This window comes from Coptis chinensis, chromosome 3, assembly GCF_015680905.1.
Source record: "Coptis chinensis isolate HL-2020 chromosome 3, ASM1568090v1, whole genome shotgun sequence".
Classification (NCBI taxonomy): Eukaryota; Viridiplantae; Streptophyta; class Magnoliopsida; order Ranunculales; family Ranunculaceae; genus Coptis; species Coptis chinensis.
Window position 1 is genome coordinate 63,113,483 of NC_141458.1, and position 15,549 is coordinate 63,129,031.

The window sequence follows — 15,549 nt, forward strand, 5'->3', positions numbered from 1 at the left end:
TTTTGATAGTGGTTTATGCCACTAGTTTGTGATAACCGTGGGATCTAATATGCCATATACCACGGTGTAACATGTTTAGCTTTGATATCCCACTATTTCATGTAAACAGTGGTTTATATTTTGACCAGATAGTGGACCGTGGCTATAAAAAATTAAAAACTTATGCGCAAATCATCTCGCGAAAAAAAGTAATATATCCACGCTCGAAACCACCCTTCTTTTTCTCTAATACTTCTGCTCTCTAGGGATTGGAAAACCTCTCAACTTCATTTTCATCATCAGATTTTGTTCTTAAGATTCCTCCTTCTACTCGTATTTCCAATCCACTCGCTGTCGCCATTACTTTCCATTACTAAATCTCGATCTTTCAGAAGAAGAATTGTGAAGAGAGAAAAAAGTTTTGAAATTTGAGGAAGAAGAAAAATATGGGAGAGAAAGAAAGGAAGAGAGTTTGAATCAAAGTTGTGTTGGTGTTGTGGTGTCTCCAACTTCTTTTACTATACTATTTAGATTTTGGAACCCTAACTTTAACAAATCAGTTAGAGCTTCTCAATCGGTTTGTCCCTTTCAAAAATGGTCTTGCTCACTTCATTTTTGATTCTCAATTTATTTGGTAAGAATTTCTTGTTTTTACTTCGAAATTTGAAATTTGAAATTTGATGTGTGTGTGTGTTTTTTATTGGGATTTAAAAAAAATCAATTAAATTTATCATTTTTACTTTAAAACTCATGGTGCATAATCAATGTTTACTTCAAAATGTAAAGTGTGAACTTATTCATGTATCTTTTAGACCACAGTCGTAGGTTGATATCATCTGATTCTTTAAGTTGTTCATATGTCCTTTGCTTTATAAAATTAGTATACATAATCTGTGTTTCTGCCAATTCACAGGCTGGTCAAGGAGCTCTTCTCTTGAACATTCTTACAAAATAATATGCTGAAGTTCCATTTAATTTCTCTTGATCTTTTTTACTTGAAAATACATATAACCGTAGCTCATTCTTTATTCTTGTTTTGTACATATTTGAAAATGGTTACATTGTACATTAGTAATAATTAAAAAGTTGAGGACTAAGTTTTACATTTTAGGGTCTTCCTGGTTATTCTGCATATTTAGCAAAAGTTGACTGATTAGAATAAATCAAGGTGATTCAAGGGCTATGATTGTTTTAGTGGTAGAGATATGTGTCTTCATTGGGTAGAGATTTTGGTGGTAAATTAAAACACCTACCAAGATAACCATATCTTTGAATCACACATAGTTCTAATTTAACCAGCAGAATTTTGCATCATTTGCATATTACCAAGCGTCGAAAATTGTAATTTTTAACATGATTGTTCTGGAGTTTTTTGTTTTACTAAAGTTTCGAGTTTAAGACTTCTTTACCTGTAGGACTTATGTGGTCAACGCATCAATGGTCCTTAGAGACCTGTGAGGTGCCCCAAGGTGCGAACTTTTGATAAAAATGGTTGCTATTCAAAACTCATTTTTAGTACTCCTTTGAAAAAACCTTGTAAGGCTTCTTGGCAATTAAATTTGAGAGGGTTGGACACTTCAAATGGGTCCTCTTTCTTTTCTTCCTTGTTGATTTGGGAAAATTATTTGTAGTTGTAAGTCTGAAACGCAGATTGCACACTCTATAGATAGCTTGTCTTGTTCCTTAATTCCTAGTTTGCATAACTGTTTTAATGTGTTGGTTGGATGGTTGTCCATGAATTTGAGTGACCAATGATTGATTAGTTGTCGATGGTTGAATGTTTGTTTTGGAGTTTCCATTTGACGTTGATGTTATCTTGAGTTCTTGGCATCTCTTATGCCTTTGAATAATGGAATCAATCCTAGTGAGGAAACAACAAGCTGGCTAGTAGGTTGTCTGCCACCATTAGAATTTTAAACCATCTATCTTATATGAGGATGCACATTGCGAATCGAAGATGAGACGCTCATTTAAAAATCAAGCTTTTCGTCACTATATGCCTGAACGTGTTATGCTATACATGGAAATTTAATTTTTCAATGTCCCTTTTGTGGGGGCACGTGAATGCTATGCTGTTATACTTTGACCAGTTCATTAAATGTGTATATGTTATATCATTAGTTTGTTGGTTTACTAGTTGTGGTCTGCCAGGGGCAACAACTATGAGCAGCTGAATTGAAGCTCAAATTTGACATAGTTAGACTGTTAATTACTCTATAGGTATGCTTGTTTTACTTTCATTTCTTGTAAATTATGTTATATATGTAGACTATGTTAATTACTATTTTTTGTATGTCTTCCCTTAACTTGCATACATACATACATACACATACTCCTCAATGTAATGCTTATAGGGTACTATGGTACAAGACATTTTCTGGCAGGCAGAGTTATTTGGAGATGATATTGAAAGTGATTTAATGAACATATGTACCATGAATTTTGTAGATTATGTATATTTGGTGGCATACTTGAGGTCAGAAGATTTCGAAAGTTTTAGTATTGGAGCTATTGTTTTTGTTTAGATACGAACGGCTGGATATCTTGCATAGTGCAGACTAAAATTTTGAGTATACATACTTTAAGTATCCCAAAACTCTCAGTATGGCAATCCAATGATCTCTGCCAGGATTACTCGTATATCGACTTAGCTTACTCACAGAGTATGCTATGTCAGGCCTTGGACAATTTATGACATACATTAAACTGACAAGTATACGAGAGTACTCTAGTTGAGATATGTTATCTCCAGTATTTTTGGCTAAATGAAGATGTACGTCAACTGGTGACTTTTTGGGTGTGATGTTATATTTCTTAAACTTTTCAATAATCATCCCAATGTAATGAGATTGTGATAGAACAAGTCTATCCGCCATCCTAGAGATCTTAATTCCTAGGATAACATCAGCGACACCTAAATCTTTCATGTCAAACTTACTAGACAACATTTGTTTGGTAGATTTTATGACATCCATATTACTACCCAAAATTAGCATATTGTCTATATAGAGACAAACAATGACACATCCCTTTTGAGTGTTTTTAACATAGACACACTTGTCACACTCGTTTATTTTGAAACCGTTTGACAACATTGCATTGTCAAATTTCTCATGACATTGCTTAGGTGCTTGCTTTAATCTATATAAGGATTTAACAAGCTTGCAAACTTTCCTTTCTTGTCCAGGAGCAATAAACCCTTCTGGTTGTTCCATGTATATTTTTTCATCTAACTCACCATTCAAGAATCTCGTCTTTACATCCATTTGATGTATCTCAAGTCCATGTATTGATGTTATTGCTATTAGCATCCTTATGGAAGTTATTCTTGTAACTAGAGAGTAAGTGTCAAAATAATCCAATCCTTCCTTTTGTTTAAAGCCTTTGACCACAAGTATAGCTTTAGACTTGTCGATTGATCCATCAGTCTTAAATTTCTTTGTGAATATCCACTTATATCCCAAAGTCTTGGAACCTGGTGGTAAATCCACCAATTCCCATGTATGATTTTGCATTCTGGATTTAATCTCACTATTTATTGCTTATTTCCAATAAGTAGCTTTTGGAGATGACATTACCTCCTTGAACGTTTGAGGATTATTTTCCAACTAGTATGTTAGAAAATCAGGTCCAAAAGACGTTGATGTTCTTGACCTTTTGATATGTCTAGGCTCCTCTTCAATTTCACTTTGTGTAGGATGGTTACTAGTTGTAGCATCTAAAGTTCTCTTTGTTGAATTTGGCTCTATACACATGGTATACGTAAACGTATTTTCAAAGAATTAAGCATTCCTTGATTCAATAATCGTATTAACATGTATATCTTGAATCTCTTATTTATGAACCAGAAAATGATATGCAGTATGTACTATTGTTTGCATATCCAATGAATACACAATCAATAGTCTTGGGTCCTATCTTTACCATCTTAGGTTTTGGGACTTCCACTTTTGCAAGATACCCCCACACTTTGAAGAATTCATAGGAAGTTTTATGACCTTTCCACAATCCATATGGTGTTTTAAGTATCTTCTTGTTAGGAATCTTGTTGAGTATGTAATTGGCGGAAAGCAAGGCTTCCCCCCAAAAATTATTCTAGGGTAAACCAGAGCTTAACAACATAACATTCATCCTCTTTTTTAGAGTTCGATTTTTGCGTTCTGCAATACTATTTGATTGAGGTGAATAAGGAGCTGTAGTTTGATGAATGATTCCATGTTCATAACAGAAACCTTCAAAAGGTGATTCATATTCACCCCCTTTATCACTCCTTATAGCGGTAATCTTTTTGCTAAGTTGATTTTCAACTTCATTTTTATAGTGTTTGAACACTTCAATTGCCTCATCTTTACTTCTCAACAAGTAAACATAACTATATCTAGTGTTATCGTCAATAAAAGTAATGAAATACTTTTTACCACCTCTAGTTGAAAAAATGGACGTTTTGTACCATGAACTTTCCTGTTTTTATCAATTGAGACTAATAACTTTTTTTTGAAGCAAAGTGTACCATGAACTTTCTTTTTTTTATCAGTTTGAGCCACTGTTACCATTCTGTTAGAAAATTTGCCTATGTGGCATGCCGGATGTATATGTGTCCGACCAAATGCTCATGTGGCACCGTTGAGGTGCACACCTAATAACTAGTGATGTGGCTCCAAAAATTCTCGAAATGTCACCAAAATTTCACACAAGTTTCCCCAAATTTTCCGAAATGTTACTAAAATTTCACACAAGTTTCTAACCTTAGTATATAAATCACACTTAGTCGATAGAATTCAGACAAAAATCCCCAAATTCAGACAGAAGCCCTAATCCCAAATTCTCAAATTAAAAAAAATCTAATTAAACCTCAATCCCCAAATTTTCAAATCAAGCAACTAATTAACAAAAAAATTACATCGGTATTTGTCTCCACTGAAGTGCTGGAATATTAGTGCTCGCAAAAGCCTCGAAAAAAACATGTTATTTTTTTCTTACTTTATTTCTCGAATCATGTTTGGGCCCATCATGTGTTACCTTTGTCGAATCATGTTTTGTCTTTGTCTAATCACATTTTGTCTTTGTTCAATTATTTGGTTAAATTAAATAAAATTTGTCGTTGCCTAAACATAAAGACAATGAGTGTTGAATGATTGTTAATAATTAGTTGTAATTTTTTTTTTAATTGTTCAATGATGTTAAATGATTGTTAATTATATGTAATTATTTCCAATGTAGTGGATCATTACTGTATAGAATTTTTCTTTGGTGGGAAGTTTCAACGTGACCCAATGTATGATGGGTATAAGTGGTTTACGAAGCACATCTTGTATTACAAGGGTAGGACAGTTAGGTACTTTTACTACATAGATCTAGATAAAATGTCATATTTTGAGCTGAAGGGCATGATTGAGCAAGTATGTCATGTGAAAGATATAGTTAAGATGTTTTATATGATCCTAATTTGTCTCTAGACATTGGCCTTAGGATAGTCAATGATGATAAAGACATTATAGAAATGATGAAAGTGGCAAAAAATGAGAGGGTAACTATTTATGTTAAACATGAGCAAGGTTATGAGGTTGGTGATTGTTTGGAAGAGACTGAGTCTGAAGCAGCAAATTTGGATCATATTAGTGAAGATGATGAAGAACTAATTAAAGTTAGGAAAAAAGTTATGGAAATCAAGTATAAGAAAAAAAAACAGATGAAGCAGAAGTTGATGAAGTAGCAGGTGAAGCAGCCACTGAACAAGCAGGTGAAGTAGCAGGTGAAGCAACCACTAAACAAGCAGATGAAGCAGAAGTTGATGAAGTACCAGATGAAGTAGCAGGTGAAGCAGCCACTGAACAAGCAGGTGAAGAAGCAAATGAACAAGCATCTGAAGTACCAAATGTACTACCAAATCCTGAGATGGATACTAGGGGTGCTGGAGAGGATGACTCTGACTATGCATCATCTAATGACTACTTAAGTCCTGATTCTAGTGAAGAAGAAGATAAGGATGTTGCTTCTATTAAGGAAAGGAAGAAGAAGTCGAAGGTTAAAAAGAGGAAACTTGTATCCAATTTTCAACCCCAATGTTGAGATGGCAGAAATCTAAATTGAGCTTGGCATGAGGTTTGGTAATGCAAAGCAACTTAAAGAATGTTTAAGGAAATATGCAGTCCAAATGGGTTCCCAATTTATTTTAACAGAAATCCTGCTAAAAGAATTAAAGCTGTGTGTCTTGGTGATGGGTGTAAATGGTGGTTGTATGCAAGTTACATGCAAACTGAGAACAATATGCAAATTTGGACTTTAGAGGTTGAGCATAATTGTAAGAGGAATTTCAGCATCAAATTGTCTAATTCCCAATGGTTGGCTGATTATTACTATGACAGGATAATAGACAACCTTAACTGGAAGGTGAGGGATTTCAAGAAAGAGATACTACACAACCTAAAGTTGGAGGTGACACCACTTCAGTGTTACAGAGCTAAGAAGAAAGCCTTGAGCCTAGTTCATAGTTATTTGGATAATGTATATGCCAAAGTGAGAGACTATACAGCTGAGATACTGAAGTCAAACCTTGGAAGCACATGTAAAATTGATGTTAAAAGGCCACTGATAGATAAGCTAGGTTACTTTCAAAGAATGTACATTTGTTTTGATGCCTTGAAGCAAGGTTGGTTATCTGAATGTAGAAGGGTCGTCATTAGTCTTGATGGTTACTTTCTAAAATCTTTTTTCAAAGGGGAGTTGTTAACTACAGTTGGGAGGGATGGAAATAACCATATGTACCCTATTGCATGGGCAATTGTTGAAGGTGAAAACACAAAAAGTTGGAGGTGGTTTATGAACTTGCTTATGAATGATCTCAATGTGGATGATAGGCTTGGTTTACCAGTTATTACAGACCAACAAAAGGGTCTTCTCAAAGTCATTTTAGAAAGGTTACCTAATGCAGAGCATAAATGTTGTGCAAGGCACATCTATGCTAACTTTAGGAAGAGATTTTCAGGTATATGACTTATTTTTTTTTATTTGTATTCTAAATATGATTTAATATTGATATGTAATGTAATATTGAATAGGTGCACAACTCAAGGGTTTGTTCTGGAAAGCATCCAAAAGTGGAACACCAGAAGAATTCCATCATGTTATTGATGAGGTGAGAAAGGTATGTGAGGAAACAGCTGACTATATGTTACATATCCAAAACCCCAAGTTCTGGTCTAAGGCATTCTTTGAATTTTACACAAGTTCTGATGCAGTAGAAAACAATATATGTGAAAGATTTAATGGTACAATCCTTGATGCAAGAAAGAAGCACATTATTGCAATGCTTGAGGAAATAAGGATTGCCATAATGAGAAGGATGCAGAGGAGAAGAGATTTATTGGTCAGTCAGTCCAAGAGGTAAGGCACTTTGTGTCCAACTATTGCTGACAAGTTAGAGAAGAACAAGCTGGACGCAAGGTTCTTTGACTCTTTCTTTTGTGGAGGGACAAAGTTTGAGGCCAGATGATCAGTCTCCAAATGTGTGTTTCATTACCTTTACAATGCTTCAAATATGCCCTTCTTATGCTTAATGAACAGACAACTTATTGCTTTTGCTACCGTTTGCAGGATACAGGCCATTTAGGATGTATATTCCTAAAACGTGTATTTTAGTGCAAAAAGAATTGCTATTGACGCTACTTGGGAAGATTCTAGCTTAGGAGCAAAAGTGTCGAAAAGTCCAAGTCAGCTGTCAAAGTCAAATTCTAAAGGACTCAAAGCCGAAAGCTGAAAACTCAAGGACTTAAAGCCAAAATCAAGAATTTAATTAGATGGGCTTAAGTCAAAAGCCCACAAAGCTTAATCTTATCCTCAAGAAGGGGAAAATATATAATTAGTGTCCTACATAAACAAAATAGATGTAGAGAATTAGTTATCCAATGTTTTAGGGTCCAAACCATTTTGGATTGTTAGGAGTAAAGTAACCCTAGAGCTAATCTTTGGTCATTAGGAGTAGATTAAATGTTTTAATTTAATAGTATAATTTGTATTTTCCTTGTTTTCTATTTTTATATTCTTTAAGCTTTAGTGTTAAACCAAGTTCTTAATCTTTTCAATACAAGTTTTCATTATATCTTTTCAATACAAGTTTTCATTACTTATCTCTAAGTTGATTCAATCCCACAAACACTAGTTATACTCATTTGACAAGTTCAAATTAGCACGACTTTGTGAACAAGATAACCACCAAAACCAATTTCATATCATGTTTTGATTCAACAACAAGCTAAAAGCAAGTCTTAATCCTTATACAAATCAACTAAGAGTTTCACATTAAGAATTAGTAATTCAAAATAGCCATTAGAAAGTAGGAGAGAAAAGTTACAAGTCTAGTTTTTCCATCCATCAAAAACCATCCTCCAAACAAAGGATTCAAGATGAACAACACAACCCTCAACGCCACTATTCTAAACAAGCCAAATGGCGCCGCCGTCATGGATTCAAATGGGAAGAGGAAGATGGAGAAAAACAACACTCATTAAACCCTTCTTCTCAATCTTAATTTCAATTTCTTTTAGTTTTTTTTTTATTGATTTCATTATTGATGTTTCGTTTTCGTATGTTTCTAGCACACTTCTGTGCAAATGGAGCCCGAGAATAGCATGAGACGAATCACCAAAACTTGTTGGAGAAAAAAGTGTGCAAATGGAGCTCGAGAATAACACGAGACAAATCGACGCGTGTAGTTCCCAAAACCCAGTTTCGTGCCCACTGTTAATTTCAAACAGGGCATAGTATCTAATCAACAGACATTGCATGCAAACTTTTCAAAAAATTTAAAGATATAAATAAATTTTGTTGTTTGAGCATCCAATACATTTATGTTATGTACGTATGTAAGTAAATTCTAAATAGTCTCGCAATCGTGCATGAGATTACGCTCAGGCTATACAAAACTTAGTGTGTTTAAAACTTACCCACGTAGGAGAGCACATCGATCTCGACATACTCCTATTTCTCATCCCCCAACTACTAGGATGGCGGATGAAGAAGTTCAAGCTAAAGAGCCTATCTTTAGTTTCTACACATCATTACAAGATGAACCTCCATCTTGTATACGACTCACACAGCTCAATAGCAATTTTTGCATCCCACCGAACGTGTTCAATCTCTTACCCGTCTTTTACGATCTCGAACACGAGTTACCATACGAACACCTACGCCGGATACATGACGTTTGTAGTACGTTCAATCATCCTGGAATTTTTGATGTTCAGGTTAAACTGAGAGTGTTTCCCTTCACTCTAGCTAGCAAGAGCCATGCATGGCTTCCATCGCAGAAGCCCGATTCCTTCATGGGAAAAGGTAGTGTTCTCCATCATGAAGAAGTACTTTCCGCTAAAGAAAATAGAGGAGATGGTAATCAAGATACAGTTCTTCAGACAGAGTCCGAGTGAGACATTCTCCGATGTATGGGATAGATTCTCTGACCTGCTCCATTTATGTCATCACCATAAACTAGAAAAATCCACTCTTGTCCAATGTTTCTTCAAAGGTCTTCTCTAAGAACACAAAGTCACACTGGATATCATGAGTAATGGAAATTTTTTAGATAAAGGTGCTACAGATGCTCTAATATTTCTTGAAGACCAAGCAGAAAAGAGTACTCATTGGGGTGACACAAACAATTCCAGAACATCCCAGCCCAGTACTTCCAAAGCCAATGGTATCTTTGAGGTAAAATCTGATCCAGAGATAAAAACACTAATCGAAACCCTTACAAGAAAGATAGATGCCCTTGCAACCAAACAAAAAGACCATACTCCCCAACTAGTCATGAACATCGATATAGCACCATGTACTTTCTATCTCAATCTAAATCACGTATCTACCCATTATCCCTTGCTTAATAACATAACATCACTTCAAGAAGTTTGTGCTTTCAATGTACCAAATGCACCATGGAGGCAACACATAAATTTCCAATGGAATACTAATCAACAAACTCAACCACCTTTAGGGTTCACAAATTATGTCAAACCATAAAATATAGAGTCCGAATTTGTGGACAAGTCTGTCCACAAACAACAGTTTCTTATTGGTTAACAGTTTTTTTGGGCACTTTTAACAGTTTTTTTGGGCAGTTTAATAGTTTTTTCGGGCAGCACTCCACCAATCACCATTTCTTTGTTTTTGTGGACAGCAAATAGTTGCTTGTCCACAAACATATTTCATAAAATATATTCAATCAGTTTAGACAAGGACAAGATACCTACAATAATCATAATATAGCAATGGTTCCATCCAACTTTAACCAGAACTACCAAAATCCACCAATCAACAACTGATAAGCACCCAAAAATGTAGTTTAAACCCCTTAGTAGTATTACATTTAGGCCAATTATGTTTATAATAAATAAGAGTTAATATTGTTTACGTGTTTTTGTGTATTTCAGGTCTTGAAGCTGTTTATTTTCTTAAAGATGTCATTTTGCATGGAAAATGAGTCAAGATGATTACCAAGGAAGTTCTATGTTTAAAGTCCAAGAATCATGAAGAAAAACCTTTTTCAAGCCCAGTCAAACCTGGGAAGTCAAAGTCAATTCAGGTAGAAAAAGAACATAATAATCAACATAACTTCAAATGAGCATATCTTTGGACTCGAGCCTTGGAATTTGGCCTACTTTATATCAAAATGTGCGCCTCGGAATAAGATTTCCAATGAATCTAGCCTCAATAAAATCTATAAAAGTAGACAAAAAGGGTATTGAAGTAATTTCCAGTAGTTGTCACCTTTTTAGACTTAACTTAATAGACTTTGGGCTCACATTAGAGGCCCAAAGTCCTCCTCTTTGGCCCATGCACGAAAATATAATCCTAACTCTCTCCTATATAAAGAGGGTTAAGGCTAAACTTTTTTTTTTCAAAAGTTTAGAGGTTATGGCAGACCTCAACCTGTATTAAGAAATTCTCAAGTACATAGTTCTTTTTCTATCCTCTTCAACAATGTTATGTAATTTAAAATCAAGAGGAGGTGAAGGCTAAACTTAATACTCCTCTTCCAGCACCACTTTCTTTAATTTAGTGTAGTTGTAGTTTAGTTTAGGGTAGAATAATTTAGTTTAATTGTAGCCTCCATTATTCCCCATCAATAAAAGCTTTAGTTTACTTTCAATTATTGTTCTTTAAATTATGTCTTCTATTAAATCTTTAGTTAATATGATTCCTGTGATACAAGGCTAAACCTCCATTAGAGGAGGTTTATGAAGCCATGTGAGGATGATTGGTAATTAGTATGGTTGTTGATTTGTATTAGCGTTTTAAGTTTGATTCTTATGATTGTTTAGAGATAAAGATCATAAGAGTTGAACTAGAGTTTAAAGCCACCATCAAAGAGATTTGTGGTGGAGCTAAACTCTCATACTAGTGAAGCCTTGATCCGAGAGGACTTGGTATTCACTAGGGATCAATAGGCTGTAATTCGATAATCAACCTAATGGTCAATCAAATTGCATGGTGGATTGAATCTTCTCTACACCCTTTTATCATCATTATATCTACTGTTTTGACATCTTATTTACTGTTTTCACATCACTTATTACTCTCTCATTAGTTAATAGTTTGATTAGTCTAGATTCGTTACAAGTACGTGCAAGCAAGAGTGGAGAACACAATTACTCTTCTTTATTCTATGATGTTTATAAAGTATTATTATATATTGATATGCATGATTTAGTACTATTTTAAACACTATTTTTATATTATTAAATTATAGTTATCAAGAACCAAAGAGACTTAGTTCCAGTTGCCTAACCTACTAATGTCCCATTAGACAACATCCGAGATGATGCTATCCTTGATGCATCAACAATCTCAAATCTTAATGTCCATACAACAATCTCTAAGCCACCTAACTCAAGAGAAAGCCCAGAAAGGTGTGTTCCCAGGACAAGCAGTTCCTAATCCTAAACAAGTGAACTCAGCCTTGGAAGCAACAAGCGCCTAAAACACTATCATGAGTTACGGTATATGGATGTAGAAAAACCATTCTCGAAGATCCTATCAAGAGGATTAAATCCTCTGTTTCGTGATGTATTTCCAATCCTTTCATTCTCTTACTTCTATTTCTATGGAATACATCAGAAAAGGTAACCTGACCACTCCACTTGGAGTGTGTGGTTGTAAGTGCCGGAGCTTTGAGTCCACGTATACTTGCATATTCCTTGTTAGCACTTTTACTCGCAGTTTGAGTAGTGTACCTCTATGGAGCAAGTATACAATTTTTTTAATTTTTTTATTTTACACTCTTTTTGTTAAAAATAGCTTTTCCTTATTGTTTTTATAAAAGTTCTTGGTTTTTCCGGTTTTATAATAAAGGATTCTCGATACAACACTAGTCATGTGTTTTTTCCAAAATGGGCAATGGATTCTACAAAGATCAACCCCTAGAAAAATGCAATCTAGGGGCAGTTTGAGATAAGTTTTGCTTATTAAGGGTCGCCTATATCACCGCGCTATTCGCACGGGTCAGGACATTCCATGTCTTGCACAGTAAATCCCCCAACTCATATAACTGAAGCTCTGTCTGTCTGGATTGGGTTCCCTTGAACCGACATGAAAGTTGTCTAAGGCAATCTGTTATGGTATGTTTTTATCACTGCTTTTGTATGAGTCTTTTGCATATATTTCTACATAGTTTTCAAAAACTTCAAGATATAAAAATTTAAAATCTTACGTCCCAAAGTAACCAAAATGATACTAGATAAACGTCTGATTTTATTTTCTTGCAAAAACCCACTATCATGTTAGAGATATCTTTTAAGAAAAACAAAAACCAAAAAAAAAAAAAAAAAAACTCGACGAGGAGTCGACTTATAGAATTAAACAAATGGTGTAACCCAAAGTGAAAACATGATCTTTTTAATTCTATCATGCACCTCTCTATTATTGTCTCGAGAATATGACGTTAAAAGACTCACTTCGTACAAATTTTCAAAACTTTCCCCCTATTTTCTAAAACCTCTACAAACTTTCCAGTTGCCAAAAATTTCAAAAACTTCTTTTCTGCCCCTCTTCTACAAACCTTTCAAAATGTCTAAAGATAGTTCTTCTCTACAGAGCACGGCTTAATGGAGACGTGTACCCTCTGATTCTGAAGTTTTTTCATCTCTTCCGGTTGATATAAAACATGATATCTGGAAGAGAATTCACACCATCACACCTGGTGCAGGAAAAAGTTCCTACGCCCGCAGATGGCGTGCAGTTAGGGAGAACTGGTGTTTGAGATGTCAAACACCAGACTGCCCTGGGCTTCAGCCGATAAGCGAGGGCTCAGTATTTACAGTCTACATGTGTCTTACACTAAAGCACAGAGCCCAGCTTCATAGAGTAATCAAACCATCTGGTTGGGATTGACTTGAGTCTTGGGGATCTGACTAAAAACGACCCACATTTTTACAGTTTTTCAAAAATATAATTAAAATAAATTAATTAGCCTTTAATTTCAAGTTTGTATATTATTTCCACCATTCATTCCCTTTGCTCTCATAACACTCTTTTTTATTCATTCCGCTATTCGTGTGCTTTGTTTTCAAGTTGGCATACTCTATTCTTTTTATAGTTCATTCGTGTATACAACTTATGTCATATTCACACTTCAAGGTGTTCATCTATCATCTTGTGTGTCATACAAACTTGGATCAAAGCATGTGATATACCGTTGGATAAGATTTTCCATGCTGATCATTTAGACAGTTCGTTTGTCCTAACAGACCGGTAACGAAGCGGGGATTTGCATTTTACGAGTTACGAGACGGAACGAGACCTTTTCGATATTTTTGCATTTCATATGGGCTTGGGCCAAAAATTTCAAAACCTAAAAACAAGCGACGGTCATACCCGGGTTTAAAATTCAACCACGCGACAACAACCGAAGGTTGTACGCGGGTTTAAAATTCAACCACGCGACTGCCCGACATACCATCTTCTCCATAAAAACCCTAGCTCACGAAGTCAAAGACAACACACGCTCGCACCTACCAAATCTGCGCCGCACCTCCTTCTTTGCCAAATTAAAAATAGTTCCTGCTGCCACTTCAAAATCTTCACCCCACCTCATATCCACTTTCAATTTAACCAAAACATCGTCCCATGGCTGCCAATCGAAAGATTGTACCCGAAATGGATTTTTCAAATCTATTTGATTCGGGGGTTTTTGATGTTTTCTTCAAGGGATAGATCCTTAGAAGAGGTTGGAGGCCACTCTTGTTAGAACCCACCGCTCATTACTCCCCTTCTCTTGTTCAAGATTTCTATCACGGCTTAGCTTGCGATAACGAAGGCTTGGTTACCATTTCATTTGGGGGAGGCACACATATGTTGACTAGGCAGGCAGTTGGGTTGGTTTTGGGTATCAAAGCAAGACACGAGGTACCCGCGGGTCAACAGTTCTATGGCAAAGTGTTCGATTTGATTCATGCGACTGTGTTAGAGGGCGAGTATATTAATGGTTCAACCTGTGTGAGGCAGACTTCTTTGAGAAAGAACCAGTTGGCAGTGGCAACTTGGATTGCGCACAACCTAGTGGGGACGACGAAACCTTCGGATATCAGTAAGTCGATCCTTCACATTCTTTGGATTTTACATACCCGAAACAACGGATTCTGTATTAGTTCTTTCCTATGGGACCAGCTTTCTCAGTCTAGACGGAGTACTGCTCCCCTTCCTACCCTTGTAACTATGCTCATGCTTAGTTGGGGAGCAACATTTCTGAGTGACTTTGTGAAAGTAAAGTCTGCCACATTCACTCCTATCTACCTTCATTGCGTTCAACATGATTGGTCCCCAGAGGCTGTACAAGAGATCGAGCACGGTCTCGACGATAACGAAGCTCCACCTCCACCTCTAGTAGACTACTTTGCTCTAGGAGCCCTCTCTCAGTTCACGCATCCCTTAGATGTTTTGCGATTCATGCATGAGGGTCAGCGTCAGCTACATCAGTAGTTGAGTTCAATTCAGCAAGAGCAGCATACATTTCAGGCCAGCACTCTCCAGATGCTTCAGGAGTTGTGAGACGAGTTAGTTCCACAGGCTTCTATATGCCTGAGAGAACCCGACGAGAGGGAAGAGATAGGAGTAGCTCGAGTTCGTCTCGACGTCGTTAGTTGCCCCGCGCAAAATCTGACTAGGCAACTCCCTAGTGTCCACATAGATAGATATATTTGTTTTCGTTGTAGTACATGTCTTTACTTTATGCACTTCTAGTTTTTCTTAGTATTATCTGTTATGTATGTCTGTGTTTTATGGAATATATAAAGATTTGTGGTATATGAGCAGAAGGAAATACAAATACATCATGCCCAAATTTAAATATTTTCTACACTATGCATGTTTTTATAAATAAAATTCAAAAAAACCAAAAATTTCATGTTAGAATAATTACGCTTTTTATCTTTTAGATAAACCATATATTTCTCGTTCTATATCTATCAACCCACGCTCCAAACTCGTTTGGGGTTGGTATATTTTCATAACGAAGAACAGAGTACAGGTCACTGCCGTTTTTGCTCATGTTCCCATGATAATCTCTTTCTTTTTCGTCATACT

At 35.8% G+C, this 15,549-nt stretch overlaps 1 protein-coding gene across 1 annotated transcript; it reads left to right on the forward strand.

Annotated features, from left to right (window-relative positions):
- Positions 1-6,108: 6,108 nt before the first annotated feature.
- LOC147510353 (uncharacterized) lies at positions 6,109-7,366 on the forward strand. Its single transcript, XM_086598104.1, has 2 exons — positions 6,109-6,964; positions 7,038-7,366. The coding sequence occupies exons 1-2, from the start codon at positions 6,109-6,111 to the stop codon at positions 7,364-7,366; spliced, it is 1,185 nt and encodes a 394-aa protein (XP_086454230.1).
- Positions 7,367-15,549: the final 8,183 nt, after the last annotated feature.